Source organism: Papilio xuthus, unplaced genomic scaffold, assembly GCF_000836235.2.
Source record: "Papilio xuthus unplaced genomic scaffold, Pxut_1.1 DF828142.1, whole genome shotgun sequence".
Lineage (NCBI taxonomy): Eukaryota > Metazoa > Arthropoda > Insecta > Lepidoptera > Papilionidae > Papilio > Papilio xuthus.
In genome coordinates, this window is record NW_013530507.1 from 5,076,017 (window position 1) to 5,102,870 (window position 26,854).

General features: G+C 35.9%; 5 protein-coding genes and 1 long non-coding RNA gene across 9 annotated transcripts in view; 4 read left to right on the plus strand and 2 right to left on the minus strand.

The window, feature by feature from the left end:
* Positions 1–255: 255 nt before the first annotated feature.
* Positions 256–2,048, plus strand: LOC106114061 (putative glycine-rich cell wall structural protein 1). Its single transcript, NM_001311846.1, is given in 3 exon segments — positions 256–295; positions 1,022–1,058; positions 1,578–2,048. Coding segments are annotated over 3 exon segments (417 nt in total). The 5' UTR covers positions 256–283; the 3' UTR covers positions 1,946–2,048.
* A 1,150-nt stretch (positions 2,049–3,198) lies between these two features.
* LOC106114141 (protein TolA-like) lies at positions 3,199–5,306 on the plus strand. The gene is made up of 3 exons (XM_013307235.1): positions 3,199–3,943; positions 4,053–4,095; positions 4,421–5,306. Exons 1-3 carry the CDS (start codon positions 3,929–3,931, stop codon positions 5,197–5,199), a joined length of 837 nt encoding a protein of 278 aa, XP_013162689.1. The 5' UTR covers positions 3,199–3,928; the 3' UTR covers positions 5,200–5,306.
* A 4,071-nt stretch (positions 5,307–9,377) lies between these two features.
* On the minus strand, positions 9,378–13,279 carry LOC106114402 (uncharacterized). Of its 4 annotated transcripts, XM_013307591.1 has the most exons (13): positions 13,171–13,279; positions 11,897–11,936; positions 11,507–11,536; positions 11,261–11,290; positions 11,156–11,185; positions 11,021–11,050; positions 10,909–10,938; positions 10,742–10,768; positions 10,471–10,494; positions 10,194–10,229; positions 9,862–9,888; positions 9,676–9,729; positions 9,378–9,554 (listed from the first exon to the last, which is right to left on the minus strand). In XM_013307591.1, exons 1-13 carry the CDS (start codon positions 13,183–13,185, stop codon positions 9,523–9,525), a joined length of 405 nt encoding a protein of 134 aa, XP_013163045.1. In that variant the 5' UTR covers positions 13,186–13,279; the 3' UTR covers positions 9,378–9,522. The 4 variants fall into 4 exon arrangements, with proteins under 4 accessions (XP_013163045.1, XP_013163046.1, XP_013163047.1 ...); XM_013307592.1 differs by lacking the exon at positions 11,261–11,290; XM_013307593.1 differs by lacking the exon at positions 11,021–11,050.
* LOC106114403 (uncharacterized) lies at positions 11,943–13,332 on the plus strand. Its single transcript, XR_001227721.1, has 3 exons — positions 11,943–12,346; positions 12,620–12,646; positions 13,270–13,332. It is a non-coding gene; the product is annotated as an uncharacterized LOC106114403 (long non-coding RNA).
* A 1,635-nt stretch (positions 13,333–14,967) lies between these two features.
* Positions 14,968–16,502, plus strand: Ufsp1 (UFM1 specific peptidase 1). The gene is made up of 4 exons (XM_013307590.1): positions 14,968–15,115; positions 15,216–15,386; positions 15,528–15,737; positions 16,088–16,502. The coding sequence occupies exons 1-4, from the start codon at positions 14,975–14,977 to the stop codon at positions 16,229–16,231; spliced, it is 666 nt and encodes a 221-aa protein (XP_013163044.1). The 5' UTR covers positions 14,968–14,974; the 3' UTR covers positions 16,232–16,502.
* Positions 16,503–16,633: 131 nt separating this feature from the next.
* Dhc98D (Dynein heavy chain at 89D) overlaps positions 16,634–26,854 on the minus strand; it is a 36,282-nt gene continuing 26,061 nt past the window's right edge. The window contains 26 exon segments of the mRNA XM_013307053.1: positions 16,634–17,279; positions 17,834–17,980; positions 18,321–18,500; positions 18,753–18,972; positions 19,255–19,414; positions 19,918–20,049; positions 20,383–20,554; positions 21,010–21,159; positions 21,288–21,430; positions 21,543–21,744; positions 21,829–21,988; positions 22,234–22,412; positions 22,485–22,580; positions 22,666–22,829; positions 22,913–23,021; positions 23,092–23,256; positions 23,329–23,547; positions 23,840–23,994; positions 24,080–24,215; positions 24,333–24,480; positions 24,560–25,078; positions 25,161–25,366; positions 25,464–25,681; positions 25,836–25,980; positions 26,102–26,299; positions 26,554–26,749. Of these exon segments, the coding sequence (XP_013162507.1) occupies positions 17,133–17,279; positions 17,834–17,980; positions 18,321–18,500; positions 18,753–18,972; positions 19,255–19,414; positions 19,918–20,049; positions 20,383–20,554; positions 21,010–21,159; positions 21,288–21,430; positions 21,543–21,744; positions 21,829–21,988; positions 22,234–22,412; positions 22,485–22,580; positions 22,666–22,829; positions 22,913–23,021; positions 23,092–23,256; positions 23,329–23,547; positions 23,840–23,994; positions 24,080–24,215; positions 24,333–24,480; positions 24,560–25,078; positions 25,161–25,366; positions 25,464–25,681; positions 25,836–25,980; positions 26,102–26,299; positions 26,554–26,749 (4,666 nt within the window). The 3' untranslated portion in view covers positions 16,634–17,132.

Sequence of the window (26,854 nt, forward strand, 5' to 3'; positions counted from 1 at the left end):
AGATGGATTGTGGCAGTTCACAGCACTATATGAATATTTTAAACATTTCAATAGTTTTTTAGGAAAATAAAAAAAAAAATAAGTACTTTTTATAACTGGCAGTAAATATTACGGAATCATATAGACAATATAATAAACAAAAAAACAATAATTTAGCGTAAAGATGAAAGGGGAAAGGTCGCGATGCCAGCGCGCGATAGATAAATACATCTATAAAAGGTGTACTCATCAACAACTGCTGTCACATTTGATGTACAATTCGAATCATTTGCACTTTACAAATATGGCGTTTAAAGTGAGTATTAATACGAAAATATTAATTTATCCTATGTGAGCGAAAAATGTGATACAATTGACACACCACGAAAATAGTTGTAATTATGTATATGTTAAACTGTCGTCCGCGCGTTACAAAAAAAACCTAATTATTACCCCTTGTGTTCTTCCAAAACTATGTCAATATAAGCGAGATCCATAAAGCCATCCTGTAGATACTTTCTAACATATACCCATCTATCGATCCATCTGTGTACCCAAATTCAGATTATATTTTACGCACAACAATCGCGTAGTCGCTTCTTGTCGCGGAGTATCGCGTCTCTTTTACGGTTTACGTAGGACAGTACTATTGAATAAATATCAAGTAATTTGTTCATAAAACGAATTAGCTTTTTATAAGCAACGCTAGGATCCATTTGGATTGAGTGATGTTTTTCATAGCATAAGGAGTACGCGAATCCAATAGTCCAACTGAATAAGTATTTTATAAATTGATTAATAACATCAGAGTAATGTAATGATTATAAAAATATATTACTAGAACACTTACATACCTTGTAAAAGAAAAAATTGGCACGTTAGGTTAGGTTAGCACAAGCGGCTATTATATTTAAGAAGCGCCTACTGAAAATTTTAATGCTCCGAAGAGTCGCAAAATAAACTCGACCTTTTGCTATTAAAAATATAAAGTGTTATTTATATAAACATTATAATTATATATTTTTAATGTTTTCTTTTACAGATTGTTTGCATACTAGCTATGGTAGTTCTCGTTAACGGTGAGTGTGTTTTTATAATAACTATGTTATAAATTTTGTTACTGAAAAAATATATATAAAGTAGATTTTAATAATTTTCGCCCTACAGACCGGAAAATATCGTTTACGACTATTGATTACGAATTGCAAGAGACTGTTATAAACATTAACTACATCACCTTTGAACTATTATAAAGTATCTGATAAACTATTGTATGATGTAAACATTTTATAACAAAACAATGACTCAATTCAAGTACTTAGATATTATCTTAGTGCTCAATTTTCTAAGTTACTGTTTCCACTATCGACTATACTAGTGTTTCAACATATTTGTGTTAGTTCTTTTAAGTTATACGATATCAAATACTGTAATAATATTTAAGTTTAGTTTAAAATTTGACTTTGAAATGCTTATTGCAGTTGCAGCAATTTTGATATCAAATTTTTCATTCAATTCAGTTTTATAATATGATTTGTTGCTCTTATTTCTGTTTGCTTTTGATGCATTGTCCTAAAAAATAAAAAAACATTTTTAAGGTTCCCCATACCGTTACGGAGAAGATCAAGGTAACTACGGCGGTGGTCAAGGCGGACACGGTGGTAACTTTGGTTCCGGCGGCCAAGGCGGTTTTGGTCAAAGTGGTCACGGTAGTCAAGGAGGATTTGGCCCAGGCGGTCAAAGTGGTCACGGCAGTCAAGGAGGCTTTGGCCCAGGCGGCCAAAGTGGTCACGGCAGTCAAGGCGGTTTTGGTCCTGGTCAAGGGCAACAAGGATTCGGACCTGACAACCAGGGTGGATTTGGACACGGCGGTCAGGGAGGTTTCGCTGGTCAAAGTGGTCACGGACACGGTGGTCCAGGGAACTTCGGAGGTCACCGCGGCGGTTACCAGGAGCATGGATATTAAACTGTTAGCCAAAAATAATTACATCAAATCATGTTGTAGTATCAATTTGGAACAATGTAATTTATAATAATACATTTAAAAATAAAGCCATTTCCGACTTTTACTATCACTTTTTAATAATCCTTATGTCTACATTTTGATCCTAGAATAAATATTTCCAATTAATTACACAGTATGCTAACGCAACATAAACTTTTCTTATAATGAAATTGTGTCGAATTTGTACTAATGTGCGACTATTAAGTTTTTATAATTGTACAATCTGTGAACACACAGTTAGTAAATCTTACTAATATTATATGTTTGTATGGATAGATGGATGTTTGTCTGAAGGCATCTCCAGAATGGCTATATATGTAACGGTATATATGTAGAACATAGTCTGGTAGAACACATACACTACTGACTTTTTTAATTCTGCGCAGACGGAGTCGCGGGCGACAGCTAGCAGTTAATAAACGTTATTATTGCTATCAAATGCTTCACCAGTTTAGTTATGAAATTGTATATTAAATTGCAAATCGCATATTAATGATTCAATTTGTGTTTAGTAAATGAATTGGGACAGTATATTCATGGTTCATTGCAATAATATTACATGTGCGTAACAACAGTTCGTGCAACTCAGATTATGCGCATTAATTGCCTTAGATAACTAAAACTAAGTCACTTATCCACTCGACTGTACTGTTCCTCTGCCGTAATGCCGCAAACAAATGCATTCATTATTTGTTTATTTACGTATTTAGTTATTTAGTAGCTGTCGCCCGCGACTCCCTACACGCGGATTAAAAAAAACTTAATACCTATGTGTTCTCCCAGACCTACGCACGTCAGATATTTATGCCAAATTTCAAGGACCGTTGAGCCTTTTTGGAGATTTCTTCTAAAAAACATACCTCCATCTAAACATTCGAATTTATAATATTAGTAGATTTATTAAGCTAAACACATAGACGATAAGGAAACTCTTTCATGTAAAAATTATTGCCAAAAAAATTTTTAAAAGTTATGTTATACTCCAGTGTTGTCATCTTTAGTTTAATTTTCTCTGACATTATTAGAGTAAAATAAGTAAAACCCTACACAACATTCGTCAAGTGCCGCTTATCACGATAGGTCCACATAAAATAACAATTCCTTAACTGGGCTATGACTGTCATAAATATATGTCGAAATATCTTTAAAATTACTTATAATGGAAAGGGTAACGGCAATTTGAAAGGGGTGAGATGCATATAAATATAAGTTACTAAAAATTAAATAAATATGTAAGCATTAAATAACAAATCTGATCCTTATCATGCTCTTTATAAAAAGAGACAATATGGCAACCCTTACCTACTATGTCTTTGGGGCGAGGGGTTAACAGGGACAAGATTGACATTCGCAGACCTGTGACGCCTCTCTCTGTCCAAGAGTAGAGACAGAGTGATACCAAACCAGCGACCACAAAGGCCTGTAGAGCGAAGAGAAGAAATTGAGTAGAAATTAAGATAAGATGCGTTATTCAAAGTTTTGTCTCGCTTTCAATAGAAAATCTTTAACATAGATCTACAATTTACGGTGAATCGCGTATATTCCAAAATATGTAAATATCTACTAAATCCTACTTTTCACTTTATCTCACAATTTTCACAAAATAACGAGAAAGCCACATATCTTTATGGTCACCATTGGAATTTATATAATTTAGGCTTCTTATCGAAACAAAGGGAACTATATCTCAATCCAAATTCAAAAGTGTTAGGATTAGTAACTTGCAGTTCACATATATTGCCACCAAGTCTTTGAATAGTTTTCCAAGCAGAGGGATGAAGAGTTAAAACAAGTAAAGCAGCATCTTGTTTGTAACTGCTCCGGTCGCCTGTTTGTAATTGCTAATTAAGTTTTCAGTGTGGTATAAAAGCGTAAACAATGTTGAGGAAGGCATAAGCAACCAGCCTCTCTCGGTGGCGCAACTTGTTACAGCAACAAACCACGATGTACCGTCTTACGGTGAGAATATGAAATATATTTTTTAAGATCGAATATTAAAAGTTATAAATAACAATTTTAAGTTCAATTTTATTTATTAGGACGTAAAATAGAATATTTTATTCCACAGATCTTCTTTGTCGTCGCCGTGGCGTCCGGAGTTCTTGGAGATGGTATGTAAAACAGTTAAACGATTTTACATTATACAAAACTTCGAATTACCGTAGTTAGCACCGGAACATGTGTGACTGTCTAAACTCCTATAACTATTAATTAAATACGGATTTATTGTAAAGGATGAATGTATGTAACTTTCAATTAATACATCTACTCATCACCAATAGGTCCTTATTTGAGGTGCTATTTTAAGGAGGTGTAATCATTTTTGAATAATCGAACTGTTTATATAATATGTAGGTACAAGTTGTAATAACTCACAATATTGTTAAAATGATTTGGTGGTTTATGACATTTAACATTTTACTTTACTTTGCTCAGGGCATGGACTGGGCGGTGGAGCAATTGTCGGCGGCTTTGCACCAGCTGGCATCATCGCCGGGCCTGCCGTAGTAGCGGCCCCCGCCACCGCCGTAGTGGCTGCTCCTGCCACGGCTGTGGTAGGTGGCGCCGGGCTTGGCAGCGGCACAGCCCTGAACAACGCGGCCGCCGTTGGTGTTGCCCAGCTCAGTGCGCTGCAGAACGCCCAGGCCGTGCAGGCTGCACAGATCGCTAACGCTGCCGCCGCCGGCATCCAGGCCGCCCGCGCCGCTGAGGCCGACGCTCGCGCCCGACAGGCCAATGCCATTCAAAACGCCCAGGCCCTAGACGCAGCCCGCGTCGCTAGCCTGCAGCGTGCCCAGGCCGCCGCCCTTGAGAACGCCAGGGCTACGGAGGCAGCGAGACGAGCGGCTGCCGCGGCCGGACTGGAATTAGCCCGCGCAGCGGAAGCTGACCGCGTCGCTAACGCAGCACGTGTGCAAGCCATCGCTTATGCTAACACCAGAGCAGTGGAAGCCTCCCGTATCGCCAATGCCGCGCGCGCTCAGTCTGCTGCGGTGGCTACGAGTGCGGCGCAGGCGCAGGCAGTGGCCGACGCCGTAGCTAGAAACGCTCAGGACGGCGTGGTCCTAGGCGGCGGCAATGCAGCCGTGGTGGGTGTGGCACCGGCTGCCGCGGGTATCGTGGTGGAATCTTCGGGACTGGGCGGCTATGCCGGCGGCTGGGGTCACGGCGGCGCCAGCTGGCACGGTGGTGCTGTGCTGGTAGGCAAACACTAGATGGACACAGGTCCGTACGTAATGATAGAAAAAGTATAAGATTTCTACATCCATTTCTTAACTTCTTGTAGAAATGGTTAGCGGACAAAATAAGACTGGTTTGTAAATATTTTTTATCTTTTAAATACATTTTTAAAGAAATCATATGTTTTATTCATTTCCACCTGTAAGGTTAATGAACAGGGTAAGTATTTACAAAATCCTGAAATATGCAGAAACTTTAAATTGTTAGTAAGTTAACCAAGAAAAAAATGTCTTGAATTACGACCAATATATTCATTTATTAAGCGATACATACATACATAACTTCATTAAAAAATCGCTAGTACGGTTGAGTTGCCGAAGTCATAAGTTTATAATTTTTAATTCTTCTGTTCGTTATGGCCCATTGCGGCTGGCGGCTGTGGCTTGTTGTCGAGAGGCTTCGGCGGAGCTGATACTTTGGGAAGGTCGTGTGGTTTGGGCATTTCAGAGTCAGGCATCTTCTGATGCTTTGCGCCCTCCTCGTGTCCTGGCTCGTGCCCGTCGTTGGGCATTGCGGACGCCAGCACGAAGAGGCACATAACAATCTATAAAGACAAAATAAAATTAAAAATCTACTATTATATATACTTACGATGTATCGTAATAAATGTAAACGGACAAAAAACTTATAACTAAAACCCGAAAACTTGATTACGTTTACTGTTAAGATAGTATTCAACATGTAAAATAAAAGTAAATAAATGAGACATATAACAAGATAAATTAAATTATAACAAAGATTTACTCACTACGATACGCGACATGGCGAGAGTGTCCTGTGATCAGATCTCGAACTCATTGTCACATATATCCTGCTCCTCCTTTTATATAGTGACTTCTCATCTTGTTCATTGTCACATTAATTACTACATTGTTAATTATCAAAGAAGATGGACACATCAATAAAACAATCGTTGTAATTGTCAGGGTGTGTGAAAACGCCATGGCAAGTTTCACAATCAATTTATTTTTAATCAGTCTATTGTCATGGAGTTCTTTAGAAATTTTCTTAGGTAAAAAACTAGTTGAATTTCTTTTATGTCTAGTATCGAAATGGATTCACATTTGTTATTAATTGTATTATAGATACTTTTTAAATTAGACATTTTACTTGTTTAATTTTTTGCAGTAAAATATTACATGGCGCTTAAATTAGTGTCAGGGGTTCATGGATATATGGCGCCTACCAAAAAATAATACAACAAGCAAACTATAAATGAGCAGTTGACCGTGATTTTGTCATAAAATAAAAAAAGTAATAAATATAGCTCATAATAGTTATGATTCTCAACAGTGAAAAAAATTCAAATCGGTTTAATACTTTCAGGGCCTATTTAATGTAAACAATCAATCAATGTATATCTCTCCTCATTATAATGTTTGTATAGATAACTGATAAGTAATAAACTCATTGCTTAAAATATATTTAAATACGTGTATAAAATAATCTTAATATGCTATTTCTGTGTCCATAAATAATACTGGCACTTAATTTGTCAACTTGTATAATTATATTTATGAATAAAACTCACTATAAGTGCATTCTAATATATTTATTTATTGTGAATATACATATGAAATATAATGACATTATGTATTTTTCATGTACTATATTTACAATTACTCGTTGAATTATTTTCCTCCACGCAAGTACGGCGAATCATCTGTAAAATAAATAAAAAGGTTCAGCTGTGAAGTTCTTATCTGAATTTAAATAATTAAAAAAAAAAGACAGATTATAATCATCTTATACCAATTGCTGTTTTCTTCAATATTTATGTATTTAATGTGTACTTACATTTCTTGTACGGATAAGGTGGTATTTGAACCGAATCGTCGACCAGTGCGGGCCCAATATCTGCAGGAAATAAACATTTATAAAACTATTTTTAAACCACCTTGAGATTTTTCTACTACATAATTATAATCAATTTATTTATAATTGGGAAATACACACCGATTTCTTCATAATCACCAGGCGCAGCTGTAACAATAAAATTAAAACAGATCAATCTTAATGTTTGAATTCTTGTAGTTTTCAGATATCTTGACGGGTCTTAATTTCGTGCGAGTCGCTGCGCAGAACACAATGTTAGGTATAGCAAGGCGTAGTGGGATGTTGGGGAGAGCACTGGGCAGCATGAGCATGACGTTGGGCCAAAATATTTGAAAAGAACTATGTATGCCTCTTAGTTGTACTATTCATGATTTTGCAATATCCTCTTGTCAGTTAAACTTGTAGTGTCCATTGGCGATGTAGAGACGGATTATTATTAAATTAATTAATAATTATTTGTAAATATAAACTCACAAGTTGCCGCCTTATAGAAGTATTCATCCACTATGACTGAAACCAAAATATAATGGATTGTAAATACTGGCAAATAGTTCTTTTGCCGTAACTTAGAATATTAGGTATTAATAAAGAATACAAGATAAAAAAATATTTCTGTGTAATCGGTTGTTTTTGAAGATGTCTTTTTCATCTAAATTGTTTGCGCACGCGTTAAATCAGTGCTGTTGTTATCGTAAAAGTACTCACAGTTGTCGGGATTATCGTTGATGGCTTGATCTGAAAAGAAGATGCAAATGATTATTTTTATTTCACACAACCTGCATATATCTCTACTAGCTGTCGCCCGCGACTATGTTCTACATGTGTGCCAAATTTCATCAAAATCCGTCCAGCCGATCCGGAGATACCTTCAAACAAATATCCATCCATACAAACATTCGCATTTATAATATTAGTAAGAAGTAAGATTCTCTACTCTTATACTAAAAGACTTTTTGAACTATAAATGTAAAATATAAACCTAGAAAATTTAATACGGCCTTAACGATTAGGTGCGAAAATACTATCCCTTATCTATTTTTGAGGTTATTAAACACCAATTATTTAAAAAAAAATTATTAAACGGTGATCCCACACAACAATATTTGTTAAAGGAATATTTTATATGTCGTCATAAGGGTCGATAAACCCATGGTTATTTCCTAGCCAGCTATAAAATCCAAGGCATAGACAAAACATAGAACAAGCGTAAATATAGTTACATTCAACTTACCTACAAAAGGGTTGTGGTCCACTATTTGAACTGTAAACACAAAGAAGTAGAAAGACTAAGAACACATAAGAAAAAGAAAAACTTTAAAAACAGAAAAAGTAATTCAAAGTTCAAGTTTGCAAATCGAATTTACATAGGTATTTTAGAATGTATATTTAAAATTTGTTTGTGTTTAAGAAAACAACATTTGTAACTACTGTTAGGAAGAAAATCGTACAATGTGCCGGTGTACTGACGCAACACTAGCTTTACTAAAATGTCGACGTTTATGTCCCCTCACTATTCTCTTCTGACACATGACTTGGTAGTGAAAGCGCGCCATTCGCGCCAAAGGATTCTACGAGTAATTAATAATGTCTAAAAGTATAATAATTATTTTCATTTATTTTTATTATTATGGTAAAGTGGATTAAGGTGGAAGCAGGAATTTACTACGAATAGAACAGCTGGTTTCAATTCTTTTTGCAGGTATGTTATGACTGTACACTATAAATAAATACATTAACATCATCTTCGTAAAGAGAAACACACATATTTATGTTTTAAACGTAGCCTACCTCCTTGGCAGTTAGCCATAGCTAGTACGGCTAGCAGAACAATCTGGAACAACACGAGCTTCATGATTTTAACACACTGTTGTTGTGTATTGTTAGTGAACTGACTGATTTTGATATAGATGTTAAGCTATGAACGTTATCTATCTAGTGATAACGATATCTGAATTTCACTTGAAACGAAATCGATTTGATTAAACGGATTTAAGCATAATAAGATGTAAAAAATGGTCTTGACAGACAGACGGATGAACAACAAAGTGATCCTATGAGGGTTCCGTTTTTTCCTATGAGGTACGGAACCTTAAAAAGAATGACTCTTGTAAATTTTCTTTTTTTTCCTTTTTGTTTAATAGATGACGCTCTGCCAAATCTTTGAGGCAATTAATGCCGATGTTAAGAAACTAGGTATTAGAACCGTACCTTTATTCATAACTATATTTTTACTCATATTTCTAAAATTACATGAGCTAGGTTCGACTACTAGGTTCTATGTTCTGTTTTTGATCTAGGTTGTAAATAAGACACAGGAAATAGTAGAAAGTTTTACTGGTTTATTACAAAGTAACGGAGTATTACAGTAACTGGGAAATTATTTAACATTGTAAAAATGTAAAGTTTGTTTTAACTTAATTATTTATGTTTTAAAGATGTTATTATTGCGTAGTGCTCGAGGTCTACTTGCCTCCGCGAAGGTCTGGGTTGTTGTCTGAAAATATAGAAACATTGTAAAAATTTTAGATAGCACGCTCCCTTCAATTAGCCTATGGACAAACGCAGCACAAAAAGATATCACAAGAATGATTTGAAATGCATTTCATCGGACTTACAGTGTTTGCCAGCGTATGGTCGGTTTCCGAAGTCAACGTATGCTGGTCCAGTGCCTAAAAGACAAAAATATTATTTAAAAAAATTTTATATCATAAAATTTTGATAACATTTTGGAGAACATAAAATATTTGTTTTATAAATGTTGGGCAAGTTATACTGACAATTATAATAATATATAAACTTACTTATTTGTTCATAGCCACCATTGGGAGCTGGAAAATAAAAGACAATATATTATTACTTCAATCTTATTATATTATAATATTACCAATTATATTTTTTATTAATATGTGTTGTTATATATTATAGAAAACATGTAAATAAATGAACATATTTATTTATAATACTAATATAACAAATAAAAAATAATTATAGACTTTTTCTTATGGTGAATAGAATAGGTTTCTCGTCATTATTTCAAAAGTTGATTTACAAACTACATGATGTCAACTTGTTCGATCCGTCCTATAATTAGTAGGTTCATTATTGTTATTTTACAGTACATGTAGTTACTTACGGTTGCTTGGCCTGTAGAAACCTTGATCAACGACGACTGAAAAATTAAACAAAAATAGTAATTTAAAAATTAGTAGAGCCGCTTATTAGCCCATTAATTCATTTATTTTGATCTCTAATTACTGATAAACAGTTTGAAAGTTGAACGAAGACGTAAGATACATAAGATTCAAAAAGCGCCTGTACGAAAGCAAGCAGCAAATCTTTCTTCCAACAGAATGATTAATTTTAAGAAGAAGGGACTGATTTTTTTTTCACATAAGCAATTGTATACTTACAACCATCTGGGTTGTTGAGTCCATCTGAAAATAATATGCGAATATTACTTCGTGCAAAACACCCACGAACGCTAAGCTTATGATTTTATAAGAATAGTAATTAGAGAAATAATAGAAGAAGGCAAGTACATATAACAAACATATTTTCAAATCATTTGTTTGGTTCAAGGATATTGGCGACGTTTGAGGTTTGATTTCGTTTGGAAATTACATTGATGTAAAAATTACAAGAATTTTTTGTTTTTGGAATTTGACGAATTTGCGAACGTACCTGACGGATTGTGATCCACAAAATGCACTGAAAGCAAATGGTTTTATTTTTATAACAAGTACGATTTTATTTATTCAGATTTTTGCTCAAAATCTATTGTATGTTGTGGTATATATTTTTAAATTAAATAATTTTTATTATTAAATTTTATTTGTTTTGTTACGAACCTTGCGAAGGATTGTGATCTACCACGTGTACTGTAAAAAATATTAAAATTATTTTTTTACAGTTTAAATATTATGCTGCATTTATTTTATTTATTCAAAAAATGTTAAATACCTTCACTAGGATTACGGTCGACTACATGTACTGTAATAAAAATATTTCTTTCGTTTACTTTTTTTTAATTAATTAATTTATAAATAAACTATAATTTTGTTATGTATTATAAATATTACATATTTAATTACGAACCTTCCAATGGATTGCGATCTACAACGTTTACTGGAATAAAAAGAAAACTTTTATGCATTTAAAAAAAAAAAATTATAAAGAGACGTGTAAATTACGATTAAATACCTTCGTAGGGATTACGATCGACCACGTGGACTGTAAATAAGAAAATGTCTGTGTAATAGATAAAAGAAAAAAAATAGAAAAAAAAAATAGATATGAAATATTATCACATTTTTATTATTTTAATTTGAAATGAATTAAATTTGAAAATAAAACAATACTTTTTGAATTTAATTGTTTCTATTTTAGTATTTTGTTTTAATTTTAACTGCGAATATATGTCTACAAAACAAGAATTTAACTAAGTACCTTCTGAAGGATTATGATCCACGACATGAACTGCAAATAAAAGAAAATGTATAAAGTGGTTAATGTTTGTGAATGTTTTAAAAAAAATCCTCATAAATACTTATGTATACTAATATTTAAAGAGTAATTTCATCGTTTGTTTGCATTGGATAGGATTCTTTATTGCTAGTTTTTTTTTTAAATACGCGGACGTATTCGCGGGCAACTGCTATTCTTATATAAATGTGAGTAAATATTCAGTGTTGTGTACCGAAACATTTTCCTCTTTTAAATGTTTTTTGATGCGATTTTATTTTATTACTATTTGAGATAGGTAAGAACATTTGAATATATGTTTGTCATATAGATTTTATACTTCGAAAGAAGGAAATGTCTTCGTTAAATAAATACCTTGGGCTGCGGCAAAGGCAACCAAAGCCAATAGAACGATCTGGAAAAAAAAGTTTTTTATTTTTTTAATTATTGATAAATGCACTGGCCGAATATTTTGGAACGTGGAAATAAAAAGATAAATAGAAGTAAATAAATGTTATCAGTTTTCATTCCAATCTGGGGTCAGTCAGAGTTAACCTATTAAGAGAAATCATTAAAAAAATAAACAAAAGTTAATTATAGTTAGTTGTAGATTTAATATGTTTAGATAACCTCTTTAAAAAGGTCTGTCAACAATCATCGACGTGTTTGTGTTCTCGTTTTTGTCTTTATTTAAATAACTGATCAAATAGCGTGATGTTGAGTTACAGAATAATATTGTTTACATATTTTTAAACGTCAGTTCTTACTGTCGACACATCTGTACAAAACCATGTTGTCTTACAAAATTGAGAATACCTAATAAGTGTAAGTGAATATAGTGTGATGAAAATTTTCCTATATTCGAGAAAATGCAGTGTATATGTAATTAAACTAAAATACTAAATAATTTGTTAAAATTCTAATTACTATATTCTATTAATGTATTTATCAAAAACAAATTTGAAGGCAAAAAATGTGTTACTAAACTTAACCAAAAGTTGAGAAATAAAAAATAAACATAAAGAAAGAGGTTGTATACATTTTTTACATGTAAATATTTGAATTTAAATTTAAGTTGGCAACACTTTTGTATTCCAGATTAGACATCTACAGGAAAAGATTTAGGTAATAAAATTTACTGTAAGGTGTTTCTTATTAATTGTGTGTGTAGATTTGATGCTCAATTAAGCTAAAAATTATTATTTGTCCGGTTGACATAGACCAGCCATAGAACAGCCTGCTAATTTTTAAAGAGTGACGTACGTTCAATTTGTTTTCTTTTCCCGTGTGTTATAAAAAAGAATTGTGGTTACTCTGTATTGTCTTAAAGGTTTTAAGATTATTCCGATTTTGAATAACCTACGTATCTATTCAGCCAGAAATCGCTAGAGATGATTTCACATTCCAGGCAATTCAAAACCTTTCTTAATTTAACTAAATGAATAATTATTATTTGTATTATGGAAATTAATTTAAATAATTCCAATTATCCATTCCAATCCAAGCGAATTCATGAAATCGTAGATTGGTGAGTAAAAATTGCGAAATGTTAAAAATAAAAAAAAATAACCTAGACGAAAATCTTAATAAAATTGGTGGGAAAATGAATTATCAATATTTAAAAATAATCAATGTTTGTATGTACGTACCAAAGCGGTTTTCATTTTGGATAATTTAAATAAATGCAGTACTGGATGAAACCTGATTACAAATGTTATGTGTTTTAATTTGAACAATGTCTTTTATAGCTTCAACGTGACCCCTCCACCCCGCCCCGCTCGTGTCTCGCCGCCACTCAGGGTCAATATTAGGCAAGTAATGAGTAAATATTTCAAACAAATAATATTATTTTTCCTGTTCAATTTCAGCTTAATTAATTGAAGATTGGTTTCCATGAATTAGGCAATAGATAATATTTGTTTACGTTCAAAATTACGTTATGTTTAATTAATATATTATAAACAGTATCACTAACTAAAAACATGCGCGAATTAAACACTGTCAACTGTTTTTATTACGAGACATATTTTAAAGACTTATTATTTCTGAACAAAAATTATTAAGTAAATGCGGTTGCTAAAACGCAACGTTTGTAGTACTATTTTGCCCATGACTCCGTACACACTAAATTAAAAAAAAACTTAATTAATAGCCTATGTATTCTTCCAGACTATTGAGATATCTATGCCAAACAGGGAAATCTTTTTAGTCGTTCTTGAGGTACGTTCAAACAAAACATCCATCCATTTAAACTGGTGCATTAGTAAGATGTATGCGTATTTGTATATAATCCATTGTGACCGCCTGGAGTGTAAATAACTGAATCGATGTTGACGATTGAGTTGACGATTCGTATTCCTTCCTCAAAAGTTATAAGTTTTTCCTTTTTCTTTTTTAATTAACAAATTGACGTATAATTTCTGTTTACCCTATTACGGTTAAAAGTCATTGAGGGTACGAGTACGTATTAGGCAAGTCATATCCGGGATCCAGCCTAGTATAACATTCAAATAAAGTCATCTTCGAATTGTAATCATAAATATTGAATTAATTAACGAGCAAACGCAAACTTTACAATTCAAATTACGTAACAATGTAGGTACTTAAGTTGTTTTGTAGTTGTGTACACTGTAAAGTCATAACTTCATGATAGCTGAATCTATAACAATTATTATCACGATAATGGCAGCGAAAACTTCTGAGAAATTTGTTATACAACAGTTGGACATCAGGAATATTTTTTTAATTAAACATTTTACCGGTTTGTATAAAAAAATATTTATTGTTTTTTGGTTATCTTTTAACGTCAATAAACGTTTATATTTAATTCTTTGTATTAGCATACTTATCATCATTTGTTTTTTTGGTATTTTTCTGCAAGTTCCTTATTGTTTTTTCTCAATGTATGGGATACTTAGCAAAATTAGGATGATTTATGCCTTCTTTGCCTTTTTCTTGCAGATCGCGGAAAACCTGTTTACATATATATACTAAATTGGAGATCTCAAATGATCCCTACGCTACTACATGGTAACAATAATTACAAATCAATATTATTTGATTGCACGGTGACATTTAAAGGTTTGTTACCCCTGACTTTTATGTCATTAATATTTACTTGATATTTACGGTTGATTACGAGTAATTAGGAAAACATGACATCCATATCAAAAATAACAATAAGTAAATGTATTTAACAGTGAGTTTCTACTTCCGAACGACATGGACAATTATTGTTGTGATCTATCTCTTTCCCTTTTTTTTCATGTGGTCCGATAATTAAATTCACTAATAAAACAACGATTAAATTCGAGAATAAGTTAAAAAAAATATTACATAACATAAATTAATATTAAACCAAAAAACTTAAAAATTTTATAACCAGACCGATTGATAACTTCCTTTGCCTTTTAAAACTTAATGCCAAGAAGTCAATGTCAATGTCAAAGTCTAATGTCAACAAAAACAAAAATGACATCAACTTTATTGACAAACATTCATGATATTTTGTCCAATGAATCGGATAAAAACTGTTATTTAGTGCAAGGCAATTACCAATATTATCATTATGGGTGTGATGGTTTCGACGATAGGGTAACCTAAGATTTCACTATTCAGGCGTAATTTACAAGGAGATGAAGGAAGCCTAACCAAACTTAGGTTAGCATAAAATGATCGAATTATATTATTTTAGGGCTGGGGATGTGGGTACAGAACATTACAGACATTGTGTTCCTGGTTAAACCTAAACTATAAGAATATAAATAGAGTACCATCTATAAAAGAAATTCAAGAAGTCCTAGTTGAACTAGAAGATAAGCCTAAAAACTTTTTGGGATCGAAACAATGGATTGGCAGTTTTGAGGTAAATTTTATTTTTAACAAATTTATTTACGGGCACATTGTTCCTGTTTTTTTTTTTCAAAAAGGCGCTGGAAAGTTGTGTATAAATATCTTAAAATATTTTACTCAATGAAAAATTTATAAATAAATAATTATCTTTTAGGTTTGTCTTGTTATTGACAAGCTGTATGATGTTCCATGCAAAATTGTTCATGTGAATAAAGGTGACGAACTGGAAAAGATAACAGATATTTTAAAGCTGCACTTTACTAGTTTTGGTAGTCCTATTATGATGGGAGGAGATGTGGACTGTTCATCAAAAGGGGTCATGGGAGTAACAGTCTCCGAAAGAAACACCAGCCTTTTAATAGTGGTAATAGTTCCATTATCTATCTTGTTTCTTCACCGAAAGAGTATAAAATACATTGCTTTAGGTAGTGATTGACTTTTTTGTAGAGTTAAAAATTGTTTTTTTTTCAAGAGTCATATCATATTAGTCCAAGTTGTATTCCATAATTGAGAATTATCCATTTTTATAAATACCTAGCTTTTTTTCTCCAATTATATCGCACATGGAGTTAAAAAAATTACTTATATAGCCTGTGGTACTCAGTGATAATGTTGCTTTCTAATAACAAAAAAAAATTGAAATCAGTCCAGTAGTTTTCAAATTTATTAATAATAACAAAAATATGACTATCTTAAAGGTAATGTATTCTACAGGACCCGCATTATTTTGGTAAAGAACAGTCAAAAGAATATCTACAGAACAAGGACTGGGTGAAATGGCAGCCATTGAATGACTTTTTGAGTACATCTTTTTATAATCTCTGCTTGCCTCAAGTAAAGGCAAAGAACCAGATATGAGCCATTTACACAAAAATTACGAGGAAACTAAATAAAACAAGTAATAAAAAATCAGTCTTTATTTAATTCATTAATACACAATTACATAAGTTATGTTAGAAACAAGAGAAGATTCAATCAATCAACAAATTTTGTTTGTTATGTTGGTAGCATTGATGACTAACTATGGGTTTCCACCACTATTTTTTCAGAAACTGAGATAACCATCTTACTAATAATATAAATGCAATTTATAAATATAATTCCATATTTTTATATGAAATGTATTATATTAGAAATGTGATAAATAAATGTATATGGTAAAATATATAAATGCAAATGTTTAGATGAATGGTTGGATGGATGAATGGATGTTTGAAGGTGTCTCTAGAACGGCTAAACAGATCATAATGAAATTTGGCATACTAATTTAGTTTTTTTTTAATTCACACCTGAAGGTGTTGTGGGCGACAGCTATAATAAAATCTTTTTGACAGTGGAAAACCATAGCATTTAAAATTAGCTCGAGTAATTTTATGCAAGATCAATGGAAATATCTCATCAAATACTCAAATTACTCCTGTTTAATTTTTTTCATTTAATCTAAGCAAGACATTATCGTCACTTGTGTGATAAATTGGTATATAGGAATCATATAATGTGGTTTTTTTATATAATGTTCTTTAAACATCAAGTAAAAGCTTACAGATAATAAAATTTAAAGATATTTAACCTATTTTCATTCTATGACATGTGTAAGCAAGTTTGTATCATTTTTGTTAACATATTATTCTTGGTCACTAAACCGTCGACGCGTCATGTACGCGTTTACGACGCGCGTGTTCCTCTGTAAAACAGATTGCCTGCAGTGACCTATTGCGTTAACCTTACTGTATCTTTGTATTACAATGTCCAGAGATGTTCAGTCCGTATTCATGATGAGGCAGACGCCTTGCAGCACCCAGTGGCTGATGTGTTCGGCGGTCCATAGGTCAGACTCAAACACCAGGCCTACGCCCATAGCATTGCGCCGTTGCGATGTCGTGTAAACCGGCGTTCGCAGTGTGTTCTACAATAAAAAATTGCTCTTAAATGTTTTTAATAATAATCTTACTAATATTATAAATGGAGAAGTTTTGATGAATGGATGTTTGCTAGAAGATATCTCTGGAACGGCTTAACGGTTCTTGATGATATTTGGCATAGATGTAGAACATAGTCTGGAATAACACATAGGCACAAAAAAAAAACAAATAGTATGTTTTTTTTTTAATTTCGCGAGGACGGAATCGTGGGCGACAGCTAGTAGATAAATAAATACAACTTCTTAATAGAAGTGTGTTAATAAGAAATACTGCATTTCGTGACGCAGGTAACCACAAAGTTTTATTTACTTTAGTTTTAAATTAGACAAGGTCATTTCCTTGAATAAGTCAAGGCGGTCAAGTGAACACAAATAGAAATAGTACTTGATAGTTTGCTTAACACTAAGTGTTCTCGCATATTATTTCAATATTCAGAAATCATTTATTTATTCTACATATAATAATTAACACGTTCCATGCCATTAGGGTTTTTTATAAGCAATTTTGGCAAACGAGTGTCTCAATGTTGTCTACTCACCTGCAGCTTGACCTTATGAGCCTCTATAGGTATGATGTGCATGATGGGCAGCTCTGTCACCAGAACTTTGGGGTGGGAGCGTCTCAGGCAGCCATCCTCCAGGTCCCAACGCGCTCCCTCCAGGTACAGTCCGCGAACGTAGCACCCCTACATTACAATATGTTATTAATATAATTTTACCATGTTATATACAACTTTTATAAAAATAGTTCAACGCAATTCTTCAATGAAAATAAAACAATTTTTCTATATTATGCCTATGTATAGCTACATATATTGAATTCTTAACTATGGACCTCTGTCGGTTAAAATAGTAACCGTGGTAAAACATCGTGGCTTGTCATTATCTTGCTTACAACAGAGATACAAATATGTTTTAAACGGAGATTTGGGTATCAAAAACCAATGGTCTTACAATAAGCAGTTGTGGATTATGATATATATCGTAATGAGAGAGTTTTATTAAAATGTTTTGCATCTAACTAACGGAGTCGGGTCGCTGTTCGATGTCAGGCACGGCGGTGTACTTGGTGACGCGCGTGTACTGCGTGGAGCGGTCGAGCGGCCACACGCGCGCGCGGCACGTCGTCTGCACGTGCGCGATCAGGTACGACTCCGGCACGTGCAGACCCGACAGCCACATCACTATCGGCTCCTCCATCGTCGCCTGTATAGCCACACATTTGCTTAACACTAAATAAAGTTGTTCATATGACTGATTCGCCGTTCCTTTTATCAAATATGAGCTTAAAAAATGGTGTCCTAAATGTTGACATCATAAGTCGTTTTGCATATTTCTGTTTCGATAACGTTGTTTTAAAAGCTGCTGGAATCGTTTGTTTATTGTAAAGGAGGCAAGGGGTAAGGTTTGCCTTTGTTTGTTTGTGTTTTCATGTGTGTGGGGGGAGGAGATACTGACCCAATCAGTGTACTGCTTGGTGCGCTCCATGAAGTGGTCCATCCAGCCGCCGAGGCCCTTGCAGGTGGCGGGGGCGAGCGCGCGCCACACGTGCGGCAGCTGCCCGTTGAACAGACTGGAGGCGACGTTGTCTAGCACTGCGTCCATCCCGATCTCCCCCGCCAGAGCCTTGCGCAGCAGCGACAAAGTGCTGTGCATCTTGTTGATCAGACGGTTGAACCTGACAAACATGATTACATTCCGCTAGTTAACAACTAAAGACACCGAGACACCAACTCTGGTCTGTTAATGAATTGTTTCCCACATAATATCAATCGTCAGAAAACTGTCCCTATAAGAGCTGTAATTTAACACGCATGTATGTTGTTTTGACAAGTTTCCGATGGTATTGCAGCGAATATTGTTGGTTGCATCAAATTATAATATATTTAACCGAAATGGCTAGGAAATATATTTCCTCGACTGTACAAATAAATAGAAGGATAGGGTCACAAGAGGCAACCTCTCAAGCTCCTGCAGCAGCACGACGACGGCGGGCGTGATGTTCATCTCGAACTGTTTTCGCACGCGCCACACCTCGTACTGCACCGGCAGCTTGGCCAGCACGTCTACTGCTATAGAGTCGATGAAGTCTTCGCGGCTCATTGCGCCCCCGCCCTCGCCTGCACCACGCACACAGTACCATAACAGTAAGAGAGAGAGAAAGAGAGCTGCACTGTTATGACGACATAAATTAGGTCTGTCAAAATGATCTCCATAAATATAAAGTGTTAGTATAAATTATAATTATTACCTTCACTTTTCACTTGCAGCATGAAAATGATTTAATAATTAAGTTTTGGTATTTCACGATAAAATCGGTACGTCTATAAATTTAAATACTTACAATCTGGCTTTGTGACTGGCAGCACAAAAAGAAAATATGAAATATATAAAAAACAGCACGGAAATGACTGGCTTACAAGAATGAAGAATGTACAATTGTTCAATTAAATTATTTAGTTATTTAGTGGCAATGCTTAGATTTTCAAGAAAAAAGTGTTTTGCAATTTGCATTCGTATTCTTCAAGTGTCAAAAAGTTGTGTTAATGTGATTCCATATATGTTTTTTTTATTAACAAAATGTAGTTTTCAAATCCAGGTGTACGTTATAACATATACTGACTGGTCTGCGGCTGCAACTCGATGAGATGTGACCACATATCGCGCACGGCCTGGCTGAAGTACCCGATCTCCGCATTGGGATGCAGCCCAAACACCTCCGGCGTATTCGCCAGTGGTAGGGAATCCACGAACTCTGATTAAGAAGTAAAACAAACTCGTAACAAACAATAAGTTTTGGTCTCAGAAACTCACGTTAAATCAGTTATCTATACTTGTTACAGTTTATTCGAAACAAGCAAACAAATCTGCCCCAAATTATACCCTCTTTAAATGTCAAAAAACAAAGTAATGCTATATTTTGTCACATTTAGTTTTTTTTTAAACTCCTGTATTAAAAACATAGCAACTAAACGACAACGCTCATTGTTGCTTTATGAAAGTGTGAGTGTGTGAAGAAAAGTGTTTGTGTAACATATATTGAAGTGAAGCAACTTCACGACTATCTCTGTCTAACACATGAACTGACCGATATACTCCTCGCGCTCGCCGTCTGGCGGTATGTAGTAATCGAAAACATCGTCGTGGTAGAAGTGGAAGGGCTGGAACTTGTCGAAGAGGAACTCGCCCAAGTACTCGTCCATGTAAGTGCCCACCACGCGACGGTCGAAGTCGTCTATCACGCGACCCCCGTACATCACCTGCGAAGTACACATGATACCGAGAGGAATACACAAACTTCTATTTACCATAATTCTTACTAACTGAAGTTTTTAACTGTGTTTAGTGTCAATTATATAGTAAGCGCAATTAAAAAATATATATATTAACATATTTTTAGAAGCGCGAATAGCCAAATGGTTAAGGGTACGGATTTCCGATCACGAGGTCGGGGTTTGAATCCTGCCATTCGACTATTCTTGTAAACCATGTCCTAGCACAAGCATAGATAGGGCTTAGTACAAGAAATATTAGTAAATTTATTAAAATCTGTTAATATTTTAATAAAAAAAAAATCAACCTAAGGTTAGGGTATCCTACTACATACGTAGTTTTTGACTGTAGTAGATATTGTATTTGTATATTCTGTGTATGAAGGTATTTGTATCGACTAAAGTCACGTTAAATTAATTGAAGGTGGATTATCGTAGGTTACCTCTCCGAAGAGGTATTTGAGCGTGGCCCAGGGCACAGCGCCGGTGGTGCGGTCGAGGTAGCACTGCAGGATCTGCATGCAGACCACGAAGTCAGACTCGCTGAAGTCGTATGATATGTTCCAACCGATTTTGTCGTATTTGCGACGCTCCTAGACATAATACCATAAAATCTTTATTTCAATAAAGTTTCATTTCATTTGAATATAACGTCTCGATTTTATGATTGTTTTATGTTCTGAAATAAAAAAAAAATATAAAATTATTGCAGATGCATTACTTGTACTACAGCGTGGAAGAACGCTAGCACATAGACGAGCTTCTTGAACTGTGGATGCGCGCACTCTTCCAGCGCGTGAGGTCGCATCTTGAAGTACGTGTTGCGGAGGTTCAACTTCAAGCCGTTAGGGGGCTCTGTCACCACTGATAGTCAACAAAATATTATAAGTATTTCCTTGAATTCATGTACCAGACTGAACTTAACGAGACCTAACTAAAACAAAGTATTGTCAGTGTAAATAGTTCATCAGATTACCTTTGAGTGACCTCTGCAGTATGCCAATGGGAAAGGTGGGTGTGGGGTCTGTGGTGAGCCAGAGCCGGTACTCAGGGTGCGGCTTGGTCAGCAGCTCCAGCTGCTTCTCCAGCTCGCGTAGGAACGACACTAGCAGGTGACAGTTCTGCAGGATCAGCCATTGCCCGTGAGATATCGCGCCCTCCAAAAGAGCTAGTGCTGCCTGTAACACAATTATAAAAATACACACGTTAACAAATTACTATGACATATCGATATGTACGTATTAAAATAGAATTTGACTCACGCCCTCCTGCCCCTGTCCGAGCGAGAGATACTTGAATTTTCCGCCGCCGAAGCCGCAGCGGTCGGCCAGCTTCATGAGGTCTGCCGTGGGGTCGGAGCCGGGGCTCAGAATGAACACCACTGGCGTGAACGGAGTCGTCTGCTCGAATATCATGTCGAGACTGTCACAATAACATGATTATATTAGTATTTTTAAATCAACTTTTATTTCAACCTGTTTGTTCTTTAGTGTCAGATGGATAGAGTAAATAACCCGTGTTTACGTCACGCAAAATACGGAGATACGGGATAATTGACAATTTTTCTATCAGATTTGATCGAGCCGAGTGCAATCATACGACTAATAGTTTCTAAAGTTTTGCTTTCTTAGGATAATATTGTCAGTATTGGTGATGTGTTGGCGCACCTGATGACAGGTGGTGTGATGTACTCCTCGCCGAGGGTGGCGGTGATGTAGTCGGTGAGCGCGAGGTAGATGCGGTCGACGCGGAAGCAGCGCAGCAGCATCAGCAGTTCAAACGGCTTCAGACGATCGCGATAACCATTAGGGATCTCGTTCGTCTCTGGCGTGTCGCTGTCGAACCACTGCGGGTAGTTTAAATATTTTTTAGGATAAATGTACGTTGACTTTTTGAAGTTTAATTTATAATAATGTACCTCTCGCCAATCTTCAAGCTTGGTGCGAATATGGTCCGGCAGCATTGCGAACACTTCGGAGAAGTCCGTGCTTAGTTTCATTATGTCTTGCCATCCCTACAAAATTTTAAGTTTAAGCAAATAAAAAACCTTTCGTTTTTTCAATTGAATGAACTGAAATACATATGTATGTAGTAGTGACCTGTGTCGGTATCCAGGTGGCTGGGCAGGCGGTGGCTGCTTTCTCCAGCGCGACGTTGCCCTTGATGAAGAAGTCAAGTTGAGTCTGACTCACGTTGCCCTCATTTTGCTCCAGTTTTATGTTCATTTGAAAAGAATACAGCAGCTTATGGCGTTCAAATATACCTGAATTATTTTGATATTACATTTGTGCAGGCGCTTTAGGAAATAAAAAGTAAAAAGGCACAATATAGTTTCAGAGTACAAACCAGTGCAGCCGTAGTCATACACGTTTTTGGTGAGCATGTCGATAATATTCTTCAAACGTTTCGCGAGTATCACATTGGGCATGGCTTTTCTTAGCGAAAATGAAAACACCTGAAAATATTTTAAAATAACTATCCGATAGTTTCTTAAAAAAAAACTATTAATGTTAAAATAAACTTACGTCAAGGTATGAGGAAAGTGAATACTGGTACATAGAGTTGACAACTGCCATGTCTGATAAAACGAAGAATAGAATGGAGCCTCGCTTCGCCACAGGTCTGTATCCGTCCCGAAGTTTCTCTATATCTTTTGTAGTTATTTCTGCCAGTTCCAATTTCTCCATTACCTACAACGAAAGTATCATACTTTGTATAAATTTATGCCAAATTACGCCTTTTTTTGCTAGAATCAGATTTACCTCTGCAGCCTTGGCCTTGGTATTCTCCAGGGTATCGACTAGTTCTACATTATCCAGCATGTTGCCAGTAGACGTGGCCAACTCTCTCAGAAGAGAGTCCTCCAGACCTGACAGAAGACTCTTGTTCGCACTCGTCTCCATGATTAGACTTTCACGCTGTTCCTCTAAATCTGATCTCTCTGCGCGTACTACCACACTGAGGAGTTGGTCTTCTAAGCCCTGGAAGGAAGGGATAAGATGAAAATTTATCAGTCGTCTTCCAAAATGACAGCCGACAGATGGTTGCAAAAATCAATTTATGAATCCATTGGGCCTCAAAAGTCCGTAGCAAGAAACAACGCTGACAACAACTTGAAGTTAATAGTTATTGCTAAACTTACACCAAAACAATTTAAGTAGGAAGAGTAAGGGATAGATATACAAAAGAGTTCACAGCATCAGGACCATTCACGAGCGTGTTGAAGATTTCATTGAAGAGAATAGAATACGAATTTATATATAATATATTTACCTGCACAGTGACGGTGTAGTTGATGACGACCGCCTTGGCGTATGCGGCGGGGTTGAACTGCGGGTTGGCGAGCTTTGTGGTCAAGTACAGCCGGAAATTGGGGTCGTAGTCCACCTCTGAGCTGCCCAGTAGCACGAATGTACGGCCGCCCTCCACTGGCAATATCATAAACGTATGAAATTATAAAAATAATTCTGTTTATATCATTTCACACTTACTCCTTTAACATTTTTTATTTACCTTTAATATTTTTCTCAAGAACATTATCGACTACTGGATCTATGTATTCATTAACATCTTGGAACAAAACTGGTATTCCGTATTTAATTGCCATCTCCAAGTGCCTCACGAATTGTGGGTCGTTAAACGAGAGAACCTGAAAATACATCTTATTCCTTTTATACGTTTTTTTACATTTAATTTCTTACGTTAAAAGAGATTTTTTTTAATTTGTCATTAAATGTGGAAACTCGTTATTTTTACAGAAATCTACCTTAAGATTGTTCTTAGCTTCTTTTCTTTTGATCCAAGTGAGTGCTTGTGTTTGCGGGTCGATACACAGCGGAAAGCGTGACGCGCGCGTCGTTAGTATGCCGTTTTGCACTGACAGTTCGTCCGGAGGCAATCCCTCCGAATTCCAACTATAAACAATCACAACGTTGTCTGTCTACATCAGGAAGAGACGATATAAAAAACTAAAACTAAGGAAAACGACCGTACCCGCTAATCTCCACTTCATTGGTTAAATTCTTCTCAATAGTGAAGGGCTCCGTGAGAGGTATGCCTCGTTCCTTGACATCCCCGAGCCAGTCCTCGTAGATCATTGTTTGTCGGAAGGAGAAAGAAAACGGCCCGGCGTAACTCAGGAATGACGCCGCTAGCAAACAGTTACCGATCAATCTGGATTGTTCCACGTGCAGCGCCTGCAAGTCTTCCGTCCAGCGCTTCTGTTCACTGGATAAACCCGACATCAGCTTATCGGCCGCCACCAACCGCCTCATCATTATATCGGTCTCCTCTTGCAACTCCTGCCTTCTCAACATTGCCGTCTCATATCTCTGGTTTAGACCGTCCAAAGTCCTTTGAAGGCGGTCGATCTCTCTGTTCAATGAGGCTAAATAATTTACGGCCTCTGTGTATTCCTTTTCGAGAGCTTCCACTTTGTCCTTTTTGGGTTTCACTTCCTTGTAGACTGCACAGTAACCCAGAACGGCTATAACAAACTTCAAAAGACCATACCTGCACAATATTACATTATTTTAATTAAAATTGTTTCTTAAAGCTGCCAGTACGGAGAGAGTAGATAAAATTAACAGCTCACCCAGCTTTACTGATCTGCTGCATGGTGTCAAGCTTTTTGCTCTTTTTCATGTGCGCCTTGACGGCCTTCACTTGCGCCTGTGTAATCAGATCGCAGTTCATCTCCTGCAGGTTGCGCAGAAAGTTGGGATCCGCCATCATGCCCTTGGCGCCCTTCCAGCTCACGTCTTTTATGCCCCGGATGATAACGACACATTCGCACACCACCTGATCATGGCCACAAATTAATTTATTAATATTTGACTACTTGAAAATTAGCTCTCTAAAAAAGAAACTAATGTATTAGCTAAGAAAAATTAAGCACCTGCACGGCCTCCGGCGGAGTGGCGAAGGAGCGGATTTCAGTGATGTCGTTTTTGTCGAGGTCAGAGAGGGCGAGACGCGCGGCCTCTAGCGCGGGTAGCGCCGCCGACAGTGCCTCCTCCGCCTCCGCCTTCTCCTCCGCGATTACTTCGCTCTGTTGCGAGATCTCCGCACTCTTCTCCGCTGCCACCTGCTGCTTGCCCACCGCTGCCTCCGTCGCTGCGATACGTTAAACAACTTGCTAATTTCTGCATCAATTGTGTTCACTAAAGTCTAATAATATTGGAAGGCAAATTCATCCAATCATTCCAAGGCAATCCATTGAGAAACATCATTGAATCAACAAAGAACACAAAATGAGCAAAAGACTCACCAGTCGATATTTCCTTGAGCAGAATCTCACACTCGTGTGTCTGCTCAGCGACGATGACTTTCTGTACAGCTAGTTTGGCATTCAGGTCTTCTAATTGGATATTGGCTTCCTCTATCTTCAATAACCCGCCTTTTAAACGCTCGCACTGCATAAATCAAGAAACCATTGCAGTCTTTAACTTTAAATGATACATAGATTAAAAAAAAATATTTGGGAACCAACCAATCAAGATACAGCAACTTATACTATTTATAAAGTAAAGTAACCTGTGCGACAATGAAGGCGTCCTTCTCTCCGAGCAGCGCGATGTAGCTGGTGAGGAAGTCCATGTAGTGCTTGGGCGTGACGTAGTTGTTCCTGCGCAGACGGGCGAGGAACTCCGCAGAGTACACAGCCACAGAGAGGTGCACGTGCACCACGTGCTCCACTATGATACTACGGAACTCGTCCGGGATCTTTTGAACCTGTATGTAACGTATTTAAATTTCAATACTAACCCTATATTAATCTTTCCCCGATGCGAACAAGAGTACGCTACAAAGCATACGGAAATAAATTTGTTAAGCGCTGACGGGGAGAAAAAAGTACAATTCAGAAGAATTTAGGTAGGCTAGGCTAATGTCTAGTTGATTGATACAGGATGAGTCATCTAAAAATTTAAAATAAATAAAAATATTTAATTAGACAATTTTATTAATGAACAAAATTTTGAACTTACATCAGCTAGGAAGACATTAGCGACGGCGAGGAGGGCCTGTTTGGGCCAGGGGAACTGCCAGTCAATGGTAGTGTTGTTGACAAGGCCGGGGAAGCTGCGGCACCGGTTACGTAGCACATCACCGCTGGGTGACATCGAAAGTACAACGTGCAGGTTCTGCAGGCACTTGCTACAGAAGTAGTTCCACACCGCATCCCTACCAACACAAACTAAATTATAAACTGATGAATATAAAAAGTATGACAAATCTAAAAACTAACTGCTTAATTCCTTTTATAAATCATTAGCTCTGGGTGCTGCA

Excerpts from the sequence above, each read along its gene's own strand:
- LOC106114141 (XM_013307235.1), top strand. Across the intron at positions 4,096-4,420 it reads GTCCGGAGTTCTTGGAGATG|GGCATGGACTGGGCGGTGGA; the intron begins GTATGTAAAACA and ends TACTTTGCTCAG.
- LOC106114402 (XM_013307591.1), bottom strand. Across the intron at positions 10,769-10,908 it reads AGATCACAATCCTTCGCAAG|TGCATTTTGTGGATCACAAT; the intron begins GTTCGTAACAAA and ends ATTTGCTTTCAG. Across the intron at positions 9,555-9,675 it reads ACCATACGCTGGCAAACACT|ACAACAACCCAGACCTTCGC; the intron begins GTAAGTCCGATG and ends CTATATTTTCAG.
- Ufsp1 (XM_013307590.1), top strand. The coding sequence starts at position 14,975 with ATGTCAACAAAAACAAAAATGACATCAACTTTATTGACAAACATTCAT. Across the intron at positions 15,116-15,215 it reads GTGATGGTTTCGACGATAGG|GGCTGGGGATGTGGGTACAG; the intron begins GTAACCTAAGAT and ends ATATTATTTTAG. Across the intron at positions 15,387-15,527 it reads AATGGATTGGCAGTTTTGAG|GTTTGTCTTGTTATTGACAA; the intron begins GTAAATTTTATT and ends ATTATCTTTTAG.